The 17,764-nt window shown below is 47.0% G+C and overlaps 1 protein-coding gene across 4 annotated transcripts in view; it reads right to left on the bottom strand.

Annotated features, from left to right (window-relative positions):
- SNAP25 (synaptosome associated protein 25) overlaps nucleotides 1-17,764 on the bottom strand; it is an 85,616-nt gene that overhangs the window by 28,611 nt on the left and 39,241 nt on the right. For all 4 annotated transcript variants that reach the window (XM_004461832.5, XM_004461834.4, XM_058287558.2 and 1 more), the window contains exons 2-3: nucleotides 4,873-5,010; nucleotides 2,939-2,980 (exon numbers count right to left, since the gene is read on the bottom strand). In XM_004461832.5, the coding sequence (XP_004461889.1) occupies nucleotides 2,939-2,980; nucleotides 4,873-4,944 (114 nt within the window). In that variant the 5' untranslated portion in view covers nucleotides 4,945-5,010. The remainder of the gene's footprint in view (nucleotides 1-2,938; nucleotides 2,981-4,872; nucleotides 5,011-17,764) is intronic.

Here is a 17,764-nt window from a genome sequence, read left to right as displayed (position 1 = left end):
AAAATCTCCATAAAATGTTAGGGAATCCTCAGTAGCCACTCTTTAAAGCTCGGTGGGGTGCTTTCCAATCAACCTGCCCTAAACCTGTATAGCCCAAGGCATAAATGTGTAGACTGCACTTGCTGAATTTAACATGAGCAAAATTCACTTGTCTTTGCCTGGCACCAAATATTCCCTCCTTGAGGATATCCTCACGATTCTTCTGTCAGAATTAATTGTTCCCTCCTCTGAGTTCTTGAGGCCTCGAATTTGGAGAGCTATTTACACATCTGCTTCTCTGCATAAGATCAGTTTCTGTCTTCTTTCCTACCCCGGAGCTAGGCATTGCATACATATTTGTTGAAATGCATCCATCAAAAGAGATAGTTCCCAAGTACCTGGTGGGAACCAATTTTTACCTGCCGTCAGTGCCCAGCCTGTCTGAACTTTCCTCATCGACCTCTGTGTATGTTTACTTGGCCTGAGAAATGCGGAGGCATTTCTGCTACTAAGCCACCCTCCCGGGCTGCCCGGCTGTTCCACTCTGGAATGGGAAGGGCGTGACAGCCAACGGAGTTTTATATTCCACTGAAAGTAGACTCCCTTGCTTAGGGAGTCTTGGCAAGTTTAGTAACCTTTCGTCTTTGAGACTGAATTTCAATAAGAAATCAGCTCAATTCAAATTATACGCCACTGATGCGCTCTGGGATCATGGGGCAAGATCCTGGTATTTCAATGCTCCGGTTTTCAAAATGATTTCTGCCCGTCATGAATATTTAACACTGATTCTCTTTAAAGAGACTTTCCTTTCTGATTGGAAAGCAGACTATCATCTGAATAGGCAATGCCCTAGACAGAAGGGGGTGTTCGACCATAAATATAAAATACCCCAAGGGGAAGCAGGAGCAAATCAATCCACTCTAACAATGCCTTGCTCATCATTTCCTGAGGATGGCAAGTCTAATAGCCTCCTCTCATTTATTAGAGAGGAGAGAGCTTCCATCTGTCTCGCTCTTTGTTCTAAGATGCAACTTCATCCTCGATCGAGAAGCACTTTAGGAGAAACAAATGTAAGATTCGCGAATCCAACTTTAATCAATAGAGCTTTTGAGATTCTTCCCAGAATAAATTAATGCAGACACTCATTTTCCAAGGCTGGCTGACACTGCTGGTGGTTTAATAAGACACACAGCAAAGTCCGTGGTCCCAGGCCTCCAGGTGGAGGGGCCAGCTCCCGGCTGGGCATTCCGAGCCATCGGCACCCTTGCCTTCCACATTCTAGGCAGTATTTCAACACTGTACATCAGTGATTGTTCTGGCATTTTAGAAATTTACTTCTTATGTGCATATGTGTCAAGTAAAATGAAAAACGAGATTGGAAGTTCATATGGTTGAAGGTCACAAGAACATGTCAAGATACCAGTTGACTTCTGGACCCCCTTCTGCTTCACATCCGAGCTCACAGCGGGATGGTACTGAGATCCAGTCCTTCCGTGTGTTCTCGTGACAAGCTGAGGGAGGCTCAGTCCACTCTGAAGGCTTGCCAGAGCTCCTCGATTTAGAATATCGGCCTCCTTCTTGACTTCTAATATTTCTGCATGAGCCGTGTTCCCAGGACCGAGCAAAGAAGATACTTCTCTTCATTTGGAGAGGGGAGGCTGCTTTCCTGTGCTGTTGAGAGAAACCTCACTGGGCCTGCCTTCCTGTGGGGGCCAATTTGTGCCAAGTCCCAGCTTGGAATGGTCATTTTTCGTGCTAGGAGAGTTCGTTAGCTGCACCCCCGTCCCAGGCCCCCCATGGCGCTCACAGTTGGAGTCTTCTCCCACTCCTCCTGGGGCACTTCACATTTAGCCATATTTCATTCCTAGGGAAGAAGCTGAAGCTACAGAAATTAGGGAAGATGTTGGCTCCCATAGGGTGAGAGGTGGCCACCTTTCCTTTTAACCTTCGTAAAATTTATTTTTTCCCCTTTCTTGTCATTGCACAAGCAATTTACAGGAGCATGAGGTGAGCAGGCTTATTAAATCCTTCTGTGAAAGTACACCCAAGATCTCTAAAACCCGTAACTACGCAAGAACTTACACCCTGACAAGTGGTTTCAAAGCTTAGCTAAAACAGCATCTCACAGAATAAAAACCAGGAGGCTTGTTTTATTAGGTTTAAGAAAATAAAGCCCACCCCAGTCTTTTTCCACTTCACCTCTCCCAATGGACAAGAAGGTCAATTCATCCTTTATTCTCCCTGGTTGACTGCTAGTACATCAAATTGGAATGAGCAAGGTTTAGTGCCAACGCCCTTTTGATTCCATTCTTGCTCTCTGTCCCATTTTACTCACTTAAAATGAGTTTGGGATTCATTCACCATGCCTCACGACGGGTGTTGGAAATAAACTCAAGAGTATGAAAGGGCTCTTGTAGTTTATATGTTTGGGCTTGACATTTCTTCTTGTTGAAGAATTTTCTTATTATTTTATAAATTTGAGTACCTGACTGTAAATAAAACAATTTCTGCAAATGATGTACCTATGTGGATAGTTTTACAAGCCATCTATGTGGCTCTGGTCAGAACAAAACGTCAAGGTAAGCTGTGCCTTACAGGTATCAAAATCATTACAAATTCAGTTTTTATGTAGATCATACCTTTGTATATTAAAAATCATTCTGATTTGCTTAAAGTGAGTCAGCCCTGCCACTTCTTGGGAGCACTTACTTGGAGATACTACCCTTCTTGGCTTCCCAAACTGTAAAGCTGGTGTTGGGCTAGGAGACAGAGTGAAGAGCCCTTGGTGGTTGCTTGGCAACCTAAACACAGCATCTCCCTCATTATGTGGCTTTCGGGTTGGCAAAATTAACCCTGGAGTCATTGGGGTACGGCTCAGGGAAGGAAAGTAGGGTCTAGGAAAAGATTATGTCAGCATAAGGTATCAACTTCTTTATCTTAAAATATAGTCACTCCTTACCTCTTCGACTAGTTGCAGCATCCGACGGGTGCTTTCCAGTGACTAAAAGAAAAACAAAAATATTGTAAGTGCAGAGAAGATTCACAAAGTTACAGAAATCCTTCCTGCCCTGGCAAAACACAAAGGGTCACTATCACTTGTTCTTTTAGGTTTGCAGCTAACACACAAAAAGACACCTTTCCATGTTCAATCTCTTTGCTGTCAGGCTTTCTACATGATAAGATTCTCTAAAGCCATTACATTACAGCTTATCTTCAGAAGATCAAAACTATAGGAAACTGATTTTTTTATTAGGAAAGACACTGGAAAAGCAAATCTTCCATGTGCAGGATGCATGAAAATTATCTCAAATATACAGAAGACTAATTTGGTGGGAAAATTGAATTCTGAACACAAAGCATAATTTTTCATGACTTGGGATGAATATAATAACATCAAGTTTCTCATAAAGCTCCTAGAAATACAATTGGAAGTTCTTATCAATAATATTAATATGTTGCTTTAGGGTGGAAAAAATCCAGAAATTAGAAATAAATAGCCTATGGGAGATAGTGATAATAATTATCTTCAACCTTAGATAAGAAAAAAGGAGATGGAAGTTTCATCTCAGTACTGGTCCCTGGGGCGCAGTGCTGTCACTTTTTTCATGGTTCCTTTGAAACTACTTGAATCCAACAACCAGTGTTATTTCTAAAGGCAAATGACAAACTTATTTTGGACCTGAGTTTACAGGAACCTGAAGAATGTTAACCTCCCTTCTGGTGAGCGCCATCAGTAAGTTGCTTTCTGGAATGGATTGGATGTAAGCCATGGCTTGCCAGTAAATGTTTAGCAGCCAGCTCTCCAGAAAAAAATATACAAATACCTCTATGCATTTAATTAAGTTCATTATTTTACTGATCTAAAGGATGGGTAGTACACAACTTACGAATAATAATAAAATATGTGCTATTTTTTAATGTAAGTTCCCTATAGCCGATTCTTGCAGAATGCTTCTGCTGATTTTTACTGAACTCTTATGTCTCCAGCCAACCATGTGATGAGCAAATACTGTTCAGACATGAGTGTTGGTTGATATTTTCATTTATGTCAATGAGTAAGATGACGAAATAAGGAATACATATGTTGGAACTTTACTAGTTCATTAATGATGACTATTTCCTTAACTATTCTGGATTATTTCTAATGTAATGCCTGCAGATGAGACACACTTTTAAGATTAATCTGCATTATTCGCATTTTCTCCATCATGTTCTAAAGTCCAGATGACACACAAAACAACATCAAGCCCTGGTTTGTAGTATTTGCCATTTCCATGATATGAATACTCCCACCAGGTCTAGTTTTTAACTACCAAAGTGACATCACTGAAAGTGACGTTGATAAAAGATGCACAGTAATCCAGGTATCTTCTGCAGTATTCTCACTGTGGAGATACAGTGGATGCAAATAACCTCGAGTATAGAGAGTAGCAAAATGTAGCAAAAACAATTAGTAAGTAGTAAGTCTTGAGTATTTATTTACCTGTGCTTTGAATGTAATTTAGCTAATCATCAGCTTTAAAAATTTAATTTTTAGTAATGGCTGTGTTTGGCAGTCAGCTTATAAAATTTCCCAAAATGTAAGAATCAGCTCTTAGAATCGAACCAGCTCCAGCACACCACTGGCTGTAAAACATCCAAAGACGATGCTTTTCCTGGGCCCCCTTGACTTATTTAGATTTCTAAAACTTGGGAGTTTGGGCCAGACATTAATTTGGATACAGGGTTGTCAGCAGCCCATTCCTGTCCTAAGAGGACTTCAGGCATATACGAAGTCCAAGTCACACTACTTTTTATTTCTGAGACCTCACAGGATACCCCTTTCCCACCTGAACCTGCATAGACAAGCCACCCGCTCCCCGCCATCCGCCTTCCTTGCCTCGCTCGCCTCACCTCGTCGGCCAGCTGGTCAGCCCTTCGCTGCATCTCCTCCAGCTCATTGCGCATGTCCGCATCTTCAGCCATCTTGGTGGTGGGGGGGGTGGCTGGGTGCCTGGGAAGGGGGCTCAGTGATGGGTTTGGTCACAGAACCTGGGAAGAAGGAGATCAGAAGGAGAATGGGAGAGGTTAGGGATGTGCCTGAAGCTATGTCCAGGGGCCTCCCAAAGAGAGGGAAGTCTGAGCCGGCCACTCTCTGCCCTGCGGCCTAGCTGCCTCCTGGGCTCAGACGGGGGTCAACAGAATTATGATATTTTTCCAAAGGTCACCTTGAACATACACGTGCCACCTTTAACATGGAGATAGATACCTGTCTATCCATGAAGTATTTTTTATTTTTTTAAAAAAATATATGAAGTATTTTTAAGACACAAATTACCAAATGATTGGGACGATGAGATGGAGGGACATGGTTATGGGTTTGCATACTTTTAGTCCAGCATTTATTTTTTATTTTAACACCTTTATTGAGGTATAATTGACATAAAATAAACTGCATATATTTAAAGCATACACTTTGATATTTTGCCATCTGGATATACCTGCGTAACCATCACCACCATCAAGGTAATGAATATACCCTTCATCCCCAAAAGTTTCACACGGCTTTGTAATTCCACCCAATCACTGCTCCCCACCCCATCCCACTCCAGTCCCCGCCCTGGCAACTGTTTGCTGTCACGATAAATTTAGTTTGCATTTTCTAGAGTCATAGAGCATGAACTATTTTTTGTCTGGTTTCTCTCACGTGGCATAATTATCTTAAGATCCACCCATGTTGAAGCATGTATTAACATTTCATTCCTTGTTATTGCCAAATAGTATTCTATGATATTTAAAGGCATTTTGAGGCAAAAGGCAGAGGGCTTGTGTGGGGGTGTGCAGTTATCTCTCCAAAGAGGGATGGGTCCTTGGCTCCTAAATTTGACCAGCTCACTTCTTGACTACTCTACCACGGGGTGAAAATTACTGGTGGCAGGACTGAGCTTCCTCCAGAACCAACCAACCAACCAACCAACCAATCAACCTTCCTCCTTCCCTCCCTCCCTCCCTTCCTCCCTCCCTCTTTCCCTTCCTCCCCCCTCTTTCCCTCCCTCTCTCCCAAATGCTTTTGAGCACTGTATGATTCCAGGACAGAGTCAGGCATTAGGGATAAACCGTGAACAAGAGGCGCGGTGCCTGCCCTGGCAGGACTACAGTCTAGTGGGGAGATGGGTGTGGCATAAGGAGATTATTCAGCGTGCCAGGAATTGTACTAGGGGACTTGCCTGGCGCTGTGGGCACTTGCCGGTCAGAATAGGCTCCCCTGAGAAAGTCTGTCCTCAGGAATGGACCTCAGAGGGAAGGGGGCAAAGTCCTGAGGAAAGGTTGGAGAGGATGAGTATTCGATGTGATTAAAAGGCATGGGCTCCTGTCTTGCATCTGAGACAGCCAACCATGCACTGAAATGTACCCTCCCTCTTCCAAGATGGACTGTCGTCTCCAGGAAATGACTGCGCGGCCAGGAGTTACATTTCCCACCCCCCACTGCAAGGAGAGAGCACCACGAGGCTAGAGCTGGTCTGTGAACTTGGCCATGATAGGCAGCCCTGCCAGCCCAAGGCAGTTCAGACGCAGGCATTCCTTCTATACCCTCTCTTTCCCCTTCTGCCCCCAAAAGCAGGGCCCTAGAGGACGCCTGACCCATTAAGGAGCAGAAACCTGGCTCCCCTGAATCCTTGAATGGAGGAAAGGGGACTCCTGCCCAGAGAACCTGCGCTGAACTTTTACATAAGAGAAAAAAATATTCTTCTATTGTTGGTTGAGCAGTTACATTACTAAAAATGTAAGGCTTCTGTAGCAGTTTGATATTACTGATGAATTCTATAAAAAAATGTTGGATTATGTTTGTAAACTGATCTTCTCCTCTGGGCATATTAGATTATATTGAATTCAGAGGTTTGCTTGATTAAGTAATCATGTAAATCTCTTGTGCCAGTAGGGCACCAAGGGGTGGGGACTCACAGATAAAAGACATGGTAAAGGACAGAGTTGGGGGCTTTTAATGTTGGAGTTTTGATGTTGGGAGTTTGATGCTGAAGCTGGAGCCCCAGGGAAAGAGGTAGAGCTGTTCGCCTGATAGTCTACAGCTGACCCTGTGGGAGAGGCAAAGCCTAGAGAGCCTCATAGTCTACAGCTGACCTTGTGGAGGAAACAGAGGAGCTGAGCCCTGAGGAGCCCAGGAAGCCTGAACCCTGGCAGACGTCGGCAGCCATCTTGCTCCAACATGTGGTAACAGACTTTGGTGAGGGAAGTAACTTATGCTTTATGGCCTGGTAACTGTAAACTTCTACCCCAAATAAATACCCTTTATAAAAACCAACCAATTTCTGGTGTTTTGCATCAGCACCCCCTTGGTTGACTAATACAGTTTCTTCACTGCAGTAGCTGGTGTTACGCTGAAGAATGAAGGCCTGAGGAGACTGAAAATGGAATTGAACATTGCCTATGAGCATGATTTCTCAACAGAGAAAATTGAAGCTGGGAAAGGAAATGAGATGCAGTGCGATGAGGCAATAACAAGCCTTATTTCACCTCATATATGAGAATCACTTTTTGCAAAAACTCTTCATTGAAAAAAAAAAAAAAAAGTTCAGGGATATCCTCAGTGGGAAGCAAAGTTCCCAGAGGCAGGCCGTGGACTTGAACCTGTTCTGTGACCCCTCCTCCTCCCAGACCACTGCTGCACAGCCTTCTCGACAGGTAAGATCAGATTCCTCTGGGGGTTTAATTTAGCCCACACTATTTGACTCACATTTATCACTCCTGTGAAATAACTCATACTACTCAGGGCTCCTTGAGGAGGAATCCTAAAGCAAAACTTCTTCGGTGATAGTAGATTTCTTGGTTTCTTTGTTACCCAGTGATTCTTGGGCAAAGCAACAAATACAAAATCATCATTGAAAGAGAAGTAAAAAAAAAGCATCAGGGCCGCCTCCTATTACAAGCATCAAAATACAGTAGTAAGCTACAGTTTGGTTAGTTTCATGGGCAGTCATTTAAAAAATCACAGGGCATCATACCTAGAGACTGCTAATTTGGGGACACATATTCTGACCACCAGAATATTAATTTAAAGTGGAGCTTTAAATTAAATCCAGGTCTGTGTGTTATTCTGGTATAACAGTTAATAGCAGAATCTTCATTTCAGAAATTAGGAATCTAGGAAATGGAAGCTGGCAGGAATTTGCACCAAGTCATTCCTGAATCTGTAGATGAGTAGAAACAAAATTCCAATGTTTGCCTTAGTGAGTGGGGAGCTGCCCCGCAGAGCACGGGGTGGACTCATGGGAAGGCCTGGGGGGTGAGCGTGCTGGGTGGCCCGGCGTGGGTCAGGGCTTTAACGTCAGAATGACCTGTTTGGAGTCTTGGCTCTGGCTCTCAGGAGCTGAGTGACTACGGGCTAGTTCATTACCACCTCCAGCCTCAGTTTTCTCAACAAGGCAAATATAACAATATCAATCTCATTGCTTGTTGAAGAAAATAAATTCTAGAACATTCCAACCAACATTGTTTGTAAAGATGGGGAGGTTTACCATGCAGAAAGCCTTGCTCCTTCAGGATAGTCTGCCCTCTCTGCTACGCGTGAAACAAACCCAGCGTTTGTTAATTAGCCCGCCTTTAACAACGGGCCCAGGCCCGTTGCTGTGCGCCCGTCGCCCAGGGCAGCCTGGGTCCCCGGAAACCAGCAGACGGCTGCGCCTCCCGAGGCGGCTGCTCTCACAGGATTGCCACATGGAGACAAACAAGAGCGCCTTCGCCCTAGCCCCCATCTATGGCCTGCGCTTCCCGCGTTACTTAGGGGTAACTTCTGCCATCAGGCTAAGCGGGCAACCGACCCCTCCTTTGGGTGGGCCAGTTTATTAGGAGGCAGGGGTCACTTTCAGCTGCAGACTGCTGCCTTCTCCTGCCACCCCAGGTCTAGGTGCTGAAGGAGGTGCCTCCCTCGTTTCCTTGGCAATCTCCTCTCGCACTTGCTCTTCTCTGCATCTGAAGAACAGCCGTAAGGCTCCCTGGCTCCAGGGTCAGGGTCTGGCTGGTGGGCAGCTGGTACGACGGCAGAAGAGCCACGGGGCAGGCACCCTGGTTGTGATCAGTTTTGCGGTCCCCCAGGAGCCCCCACACCCTCCGATGGCCTTTGTGCTGCTCTAAAATGCTTGGATGTGTGTGATTTGGGTTGTGGGTGATGAATCCAAAGGCTGCCAACACGTGGCCTATGGAAGCTGAAAAAGCAGTGCCTGCTGTTGGGGACTGAGTCGTGTCCCCCCACAAAAGCCAGGTCCAAGCTCTAAACCCTGGTGCTGTGGGTGTGAGCCCAGTTGTAAACAGGCCCTTTGGAGATGTTATTAATTAAGGCGTGGCCAGACTGCACGAGGGTGGGCCTTGACCCAATAAGGCTGAAGTCCTTATAAGCGAGGAAATTCGGGCGCAGTCAGTTAGGAGACGCTAGAGAAGGAGAGCGAGGTCGCCACATGACGGGGAGAAATGCACCTGCCAGCCAAGGAAGCCCTAGGATCACCAAGCCAGCACCAGCGTGCCCAGACTCAGGGGGAAAGCACAGCCTGTCCCTCACTCTCTCGATGTTGGACTTCAGGCCTCTAAATTGTGCACCAATAAATTCCTGTTGTTTAAGCCAACCAGAATGTGGTACTTGTCATAGCTGTCCTGGCAAACTGAGACACTCCCCTAATAACGCCTCTGGAACTTCAGTTGGCGTGCTTATTGCTAGTGCTTGATAAACTGTCCCCTGAGCCCCAACCCTGTGTGCATTAGCCCTTTAAGACAGCAACCCAAGAGGCATGGCTAACAGCCATCTGAGCAGCTAGAAGGATGTGAAATGGTGTTTGTTATCTAGGCGGCATGGGGCATTCACTCACACCAGCTCGTTTAACCATGGTTCTGTGTGTTGCCTGAGTGGTAGCATGGCCCCAGCCAGCGTGACCTGCTTAGCAGGGGAGGAAATCAGGAGGTGGAGCCACTCAAAGCTACTCCCCGGGGCTCTCGGGTAAGACAATCTCCCAGTCCTCTCAGGGCCAGTGGAGGTCTTTTCATGTTCTTGAAGCACCTGCCCATCTGAGGGCCTGGCCCCCAGAGGTGCTCAATTCACGCTTGCTGAGTTGTCGAATGAATGAACTATTGGCGGAAGCAGGAAGCTAGAGGCAAGGAAGCCTGGAGCTAGGGGATGCCGCCTGTGCCTGGCCATGTGTCAGAGGAGTCTAGGATTGCCCGCAGCCGGTCTGCAGGGAGAAAGCTTCGCCTGATGATGCCTTGCTGGGGAGAGAGTTTTCTCAGCCCCAGGACTGTAAGCTTGCAAGCCCAGAGAGCCCCGTGGTAAAAGTCAGTCCATTTCTGGTATATTGCTTTCAGCAGCCTATAAACTAAAGCAACGTCAGTACCGAGAGGTTGAACTATCACAGAGTGTGTAATCTGACATTTTGATGTCTCCCCACACTGCTAATCATTCAACTGGTGTTTCCACAGGGTAGCTCTCTCTCCTTCTATAGACCCTGCACATTCAAATTCAACCAAAATTTACTAAAGGCTCATTATACTCAAGGTGCAGACAGCCAGGGAAGACAGAAGCAGAACAAAGGGACTTTATAACCCAAGTCAGATGACTCTTTTTGATTATTAATAAAAATCACATTAGCAAACACTTACTCTTTGCCAGGCACTGTTTAAGAGCTTATCGTATAAACCTTTTGACGACCCTGTGGTTTGTGTGCCACTTACTGTCCTGGCCTGGTAGATGGGGGACCTGAAGTCTGGCTGTAATGCTCTCACTGACACAGCTGAGTGTCAGAGCAGAAGTCTGAATCATTTACAGAAATCTATTTTCAAAGCATATTTATTCTCAAGGCAAGTTGCATGGATATTTTGAGTTTTAATTAAAAATTGGATACCTTTTATTAAAAAAATTTTTTTTTAATTTTTAAAGATTTATTTTACTTATTTATCCCACCCCTTGCTGCTTGCTTGCTGTCTGCTCTCTGTGTCCATTCACTATGTGTTCCTCTGTGCTTTTCTCTCTTTGTTGCATCATCTTGCTGCACCAGCTCTCCTCGGGCACAGGACGTCAGCTCTCCCCAGGTGTGGGTGAGTCTGCCTTCACAAGAAAGCCCTGGGACATGAACCCAGGGCTTCCCATATGGTAGATCAGAGCCCAATCCCTGTTGAGCCACATCCACTTCCCACCTTTCATTTTTAGTTTCTTTGCATATTGGAAAATAATATAGGCTGCTTTTTTAATATTAGTTATCATCTTTACTATGCTTTTATCTACTTCTTTTTTTTCTGCCTTTATTCTTATTTTATTTCTCCTATCTTCTTAAGATGTGTTACTTTGTTGTTCATTTTCTATTTCTTGAATTGCCAGGCGATTCATTTATTTCACACTTTTCTTGGTTTGGGTTCAGTATACTTACCACTGTAAACTTCTCTCTTGTTTCTGTGGTTTTAGAATATAATATATCCTTTGTTATGCATTGCTAAATAGCTTTATTTTTTTAAAGATTTATTTTTTATTTATTTCTCTCCCCTTCACATTCCCCACCCCCATTGTCTGCTATCTGTGTTCTTGTGTGTCCACTTGCATTCTTGTCAGTGGCACCAGGAATCTGTGTCTCTTTTTGTTGCATCATCTTGCTGCATCGGCTCTCCGTGTGTGCGGCACCACTCCTGGGCAGGCTGCGCGTTTGTCATGTGGGGCAGCTCTCCTTGTGGGGGCACACTCCTTGTGCATGGGGCTCCCCTATGCAGGGGGCATCCCTGTGTGGCATGGCACTCCTTGCACGCATCAGCACTGCATGTGGGCCAGCTCCACATGGGTCAGGAGGCCTGGGGTTTGAACACTGGGCCCCCCATATGGTAGGCGGATGCTCTATCAGTTGAGCCAAATCCAAGTTTAAATAGCTTTAAACTTCACTTTTAATTTCCTCTCTAACTCAAGGGCTATTTGAAAGTGTTATTTTAAAATTTAAACACTAGAGTTTTAAAAAAATAACTCTTAATTTCATTTTCATTATGGTCAGTGAATGTGACACATGATTTTTACCTTCTGGAATTTGTTGAGATTTCCTTTTGTATGCTAACACATGGCCAATTTATGAGAATGTTTAATTTGTGTTTGAAGAGAAAGTCAAGTGTGTCTTTGACTCTCCCTGCCTACTTATATCCAATCAAGATGAAAAGGAAGGCACAATATGTTATTTGAATACGTGGATATCCTTAGTGAGCTTGCTCGATTGGCTTCTGAAAGGGAACTGTTCAACTTTTCCATGGGGACAGCAGCCTGATCAATTTCTTATATTTCAGTGCATTCTTGCTTTTCACATTTTGCACTTGTGTTCTTGTAGTGCATATAGAGGTCCACAACAGTTACCTCTTTATGGTGGGCTGGAGCTTTCGCCAGGATTAAAGATTAGTATTGCTACACAACATCTCTTTTTACTATTTTATTTATGTTGCACATTTCTGGTCAAACACAAAGGTCCAGAATGTTAACCATATCCCTTTCACCTTCAGAAAACAAAGCCAACAAAGGAAAAACAACAACGACAGCAAACCCTTACTGAGCACCTGTGCTGCAGAGAGCTCCATCTGGCTGGGTGGGGAGGCCCGTGTTTCTCTGAGCCTGTGGGCTCAGCTCCCAGAAGGTGCCATTTTGTCCTCACAGGACACACTTGGATCCGTTTGGAGGCGGAAGCTATCTCCGTCTTGCCCCAGCTGTGCTGGCATGAGGATGTGCTCACAGAAGGGACTAGCACTCCTCTTCTCACGGGATGTTTCTCCTTGACGTTAATGCACCCGTAAGACCCATCGTGCCCATTTGAAGGGAAGCGTCGCCGAGACAACCCCCTAAGACCTCGAGCAGGTGAGCAAGACTGGTGAGGAGGCAGTTTTCCTTTGCTTTTCTAAACACTCAGAATTCACCCCAGGTTTGAAGTGGCCTTTTCTTATTAAGCAAAATCAGCTGTTTATTCCAACATTCTGTGTCACATTAACGCTAATCTTTTTTTTTCAGGAGGTACTGGGATTAAACCCAGGACCTTATACACGCAAGGTAGGCGATCAACCACTGAGCTACATCCGCTCTCCAATGAGAGTTGGTTTTTTCCATTGGTTTCCAGGAGGTACCAGAGATGGAACCCAGGACCTTGTACATGGGAAGCAGGTGCTCATCCACTTGAGCTACATCCGCTCCCTGTCACATTAACTCTTAATTGTCGAATATTATTGATAATAAGAGTCATTTATTGAGAACCAGCTATGGGATAGGAATTAAGCAGGGACTTTATCTCATTTATCTCATGTCATGTCTTAAACCTTTGCTACTCCGCTCCTGGTCCCTGGGCCAGCAGCAGCCACCTCACCTGGAACTGCGTTAGGAATGCAGAATGGGAAGCAGATTTGGCCCAGTGGTTAGGGCGTCCGTCTACCACATGGGAGGTCCGTGGTTCAAACCCCGGGCCTCCCTGACCCGTGTGCAGCTGGCCCATGCGCAGTGCTGATGCGCGCAAGGAGTGCCCTGCCACACAGGGGTGTCCCCCACGTAGGGGAGCCCCACGCGCAAGGAGTGCACCCATAAGGAGAGCCGCGAAAGAAAGTGCAGCCTGTCCAGGAATGGCGCCGCCCACATGGAGAGCTGACACAACAAGATGACGCAACAAAAAGAAACACAGATTCCCGTGCCGCTGACAGCAATCGAAGCGGACAAAGAAGATGCAGCAAATGGACACAGAGAACAGACACCCAGTGTGGGGGGGGTTGGGAGAGAAATAAAAAAAAAAAGAAATACAGAATCTCAGCCTCCAGGCCCACCTACTGAGCAAGAAGTGCATCCCAAACCACATCACTTCCACAGTGAGCATGAAAAGAATGACATCCAGATCGAGGCCACGACCTACGCAAGGCCACGCAGCAGGTGAGGGCCACGCAGCAGGTGAGGACCACACAGCACGTGAGCGCCACACAGCACGTGAGCGCCACACAGCACGTGAGCGCCACGCAGCAGGTGAGGGCCACGCAGCAGGTGAGCGCCACGCAGCAGGTGAGGGCCACGCAGCAGGTGAGGGCCACGCAGCACGTGAGCGCCACACAGCACGTGAGCGCCACGCAGCACGTGAGCGCCACGCAGCAGGTGAGGGCCACGCAGCACGTGAGCGCCACGCAGCAGGTGAGGGCCACGCAGCAGGTGAGCGCCACGCAGCAGGTGAGGGCCACGCAGCAGGTGAGGGCCACGCAGCACGTGAGCGCCACGCAGCACGTGAGCGCCACGCAGCACGTGAGCGCCACGCAGCAGGTGAGGGCCACGCAGCACGTGAGCGCCACGCAGCAGGTGAGGGCCACGCAGCAGGTGAGGGCCACACAGCACGTGAGCGCCACGCAGCAGGTGAGGGCCACGCAGCAGGCGAGCGGAAGCAGGCCCACCTAAGGGGCCTGAGTCTCCTTGCCCCCAAACCTCTGGAGTCGCCTGTTAAAATGCAGATTCCTCCCCATGCCACCTGCTGAGGCAGCTCTCTGGAAGCAGGGCTGGAGTTTGAATTTTCAGAACAGCCTCGGGTCTTTCTTATGTTCCCCAGAGTGAGATGTCCATGTGTGCTTAGGGCTGGATGGCTGTGCAGGATCTCGCGGGAAACTGGTAGCCCCTAAACAAAACCATCTGGAAACACTGCATGCGGCTCCCAGCATTCCAGGAGCCGTCCTGAGCTGAGGTGTTCTTTTCCATATCTGCCGAGAAAAGCACCGCGAATGCCTTCCTTACAGCTGAATTCGGCTTCCACACCTTCTCAGTGACAGATGTTTAAAAAGGCGCACAGAAGTCTCACCTTCTCCCTCACTTCCTCTGAGAGCCACTGGGCACCATGAGAAACCCACTTCCCTGAAGCTCGGCTTATTTTCCAGAGCACCCTCCCACCCTCAACGGGACTCTGAGTCTGCGTATCGGGATAGAAGCAGATCAAGCCACGCTCCGGGATCTCCTGAGAAGGGCACGCTGGCTCCCCGAGGCGCCCCTTTCCCGGGCTGGTGCTGCCCAGCGCCTTCAGCTGGGCTTCTTTCTTAGGGTCCTGGGTCGGGGGTGGTCTGGCATCTAAACGCCACCAGCGTTGGCATCTCTTAATTGTGATGGGGCAGCCAGCCACAACCAGCACTGATTATGCCGAAATCCCCGTTTTCACCCGTGTTTCCTTTGTCTGTTTTGCAAACGAGTCCAAATGGGTACTTAGAGCGGGGTTTGCATTTTGCAGCAGTTCCTAATTGTTTCCTTGGGAGCTGAAGTGCTGAGTACTCACTGACCAGGGGGGAAGGAGGGCAGAACGCAGCCCCGTCTCATTTACCCTGATCATATGTCACAGCAAACCACAGTAATTGGTTCGTCACTTAACCAATATTTACTAACTGCTGCTGCTGGGGCAGAAGCATCCAGAAAGCAGCTGGGGTGGAGCAGTGGCCTCTAAGCGATGACTCCAGGCGCTCTAGCAAGAAACCTTTTGCTTTCTAGCTGCTCCTCCAGCTTGCCCAGCAGGAGGACTGAGGAAGAGGCTTGTACTCCCAGGTCCATGTCTTGGTTCCTGGGGTGCGGGCCCCATCCTTGTGGGACTAACATTTGGCCACACTCATAAGCGACTCTCATGACACCCTAAATAAAACGACTCCGCTCAGGAGTGTGTGAACAGACAGAATCCTGTGATCAGGCAGAGAGACTCCCATTCTCACCAAAATGAAAACTCGTTATGTGGTGACCTGGCCAGCCCGGCGGTCAGAGGCATGCTGCTCTCGTTCAGGCTCACCGGGGGGTTGCCCCCGTCAGTGCGGATGCCCTCCTCCCTGGCTCTGTGCAGGCATAGCGGGCTTTCTGCACCCCCACCCGGGCTCACCCCCGGGACCCCGTAAGGCCAGATTCAGGCTGCTGTGCCAGGGCCCCTGAGAGCTGCCAGTGCTTGGGAGTAAGGACCAGCGGGTGCAATGTACAAAAGCCCAGCTCTTTGCCTTGAGGCAGGGCTTCTTACCCAGGGGCTTGTAAGCTTGAATTGAAATTCAAAAAACATGATTCTTGTGGGGAAGTGCTGGTGTGGGTGAGATCTATTTCTTAAAAATAGTATTGGGAAGCAGATGTGGTTCAAGCATCTGGGTGCCCGCCTACCACATGGGAGGTCCCAGGTTCAGTTTCCTGTGCCTCCTGGAGAAGACGAGCAAGACAGCGAGCTGTCGCGACAGGCTGGCACGGCGAGCTGATGCAACAAGGAGACACAAAGAGGAACACAATGAGAAATGCAACAAGGCAGGGAGCAGAGGTGGCTCAAGCGATTGCATGCCTCCCTCTCACATGGGAGATTCCAGGTTTGATTCCCAGTGCCTCCTAAAGAGAAGACCATCAGACAAAGAGAGCAGACAGCAAATGGACACAGAGAGCAGATAGCAAGGAGGGGAAGAAATAAATTTTTAAAAACTACAACACACAGTATAGTGTGGACTTAGTAAGGGGTCTGTGGTTTTCACCTGACTGGCAGAGGGGTCCGTGGAACACAAAGGGTTAAGAACCCCTGTCCTAAGGTGAGGCAAACTCTAAGGCACAACATATACCCCAAAGCACTGCTCAGGATCAGGCCAAAGCTGGACCTTGCCTGAAGTTCTTCTCAGCTTTGGTTTCCTCCATTTCACTGTCCTCCAATCCCTTCTGGTTTTTCCGGGGAGCACATCCTTAATAAACCATTTGCACATGAATCCTTGCCTAAGGGTCTGCTTCTGAGGAACCCTACCTAATGCAACTTCCATTTTTTTAGCAAACTTTTTAAAAAAACATGCTCTCCACCTTTCCCTCCTCCCCAGGAACCTTGAATCTACGTTCTGTCTCTGTAAATTTGTTATTTCAAGACTTCTACTTTAAGCGACATCAGGCAGTGTTTGTCCTGATGTGTCTTGCTTATTTTACTGAGCATAATGTCTTCAAGGTTCTTCCATGTTACAGCATGTCTCAGAACTTTGTTCTTTCTTATGGCCAAATAGTATTCCATGTGTGCACACCAGGGAAGACCTAGTCATCAGTCTTCGGGGTCTTAATTCATGTCTTCCATTCTGTAAGGATATGATTACACGCTTTCTCCATGGGTGAGTATTCCATTGTATATAGGGACATTTTGTCCATCCATTCATTTGTTGATGGGCACTTGGGTTGTTTCCACCTTTTGGCTATTGTGAATAATGCTGCCATACTCCATTTGTTTTTGAGCTATATATATATATATATATGTATAACTATAAACCAAATTCTTAAAGGAATCAACATATCCTTGCATCAGGGAAAAGGAAAAAAAATAGAGCAAAATTTCTCTATTCTCCCAGCCGTGTGGTGGCCAAAGAACAAGACGCGTCCTGGCTGGACTTAACTGGTCTTGAAGGCACCACGTGCAAACCATCACAGAAGGGCTAGAACTTGAGGGTCATTGAACCACCATCCTCTGGGCAGGAAGGGACTCCTGCTGGAGTGGGACTGAAACTGCAGGGATCTGGAACCTTCTCTTCACCCCCAGTCGAGGGCTCTTCTAAGGAATCCTTGAAATGGCAAAACATCAGCAAACTTGGGAGGAAAGAGAGACTTGCCTGTGCTCACTGGACATGGTTTCAGAGTGAATTTTTTAAAAATAACATAACAAAGGCCCATGTGACTTGTGCTTTTTTTCCTACTGTTAATTTGAGGTGATCGCTATTTTTATATGTTATATCATCCCTCCATTAGTAAAACTAAAACTCTAGTTGCTACTGGCTGAGCTCTTTCCTGGGGGCTGTCAGCTTTGGTGTGGAGGGTTCT

The sequence above is a fragment of the Dasypus novemcinctus genome, chromosome 24 (assembly GCF_030445035.2).
Source record: "Dasypus novemcinctus isolate mDasNov1 chromosome 24, mDasNov1.1.hap2, whole genome shotgun sequence".
NCBI classification, from domain to species: domain Eukaryota; kingdom Metazoa; phylum Chordata; class Mammalia; order Cingulata; family Dasypodidae; genus Dasypus; species Dasypus novemcinctus.
Note: the sequence above shows the minus strand (reverse complement) of the source record. Positions and strands in the feature narration are given on the sequence as shown.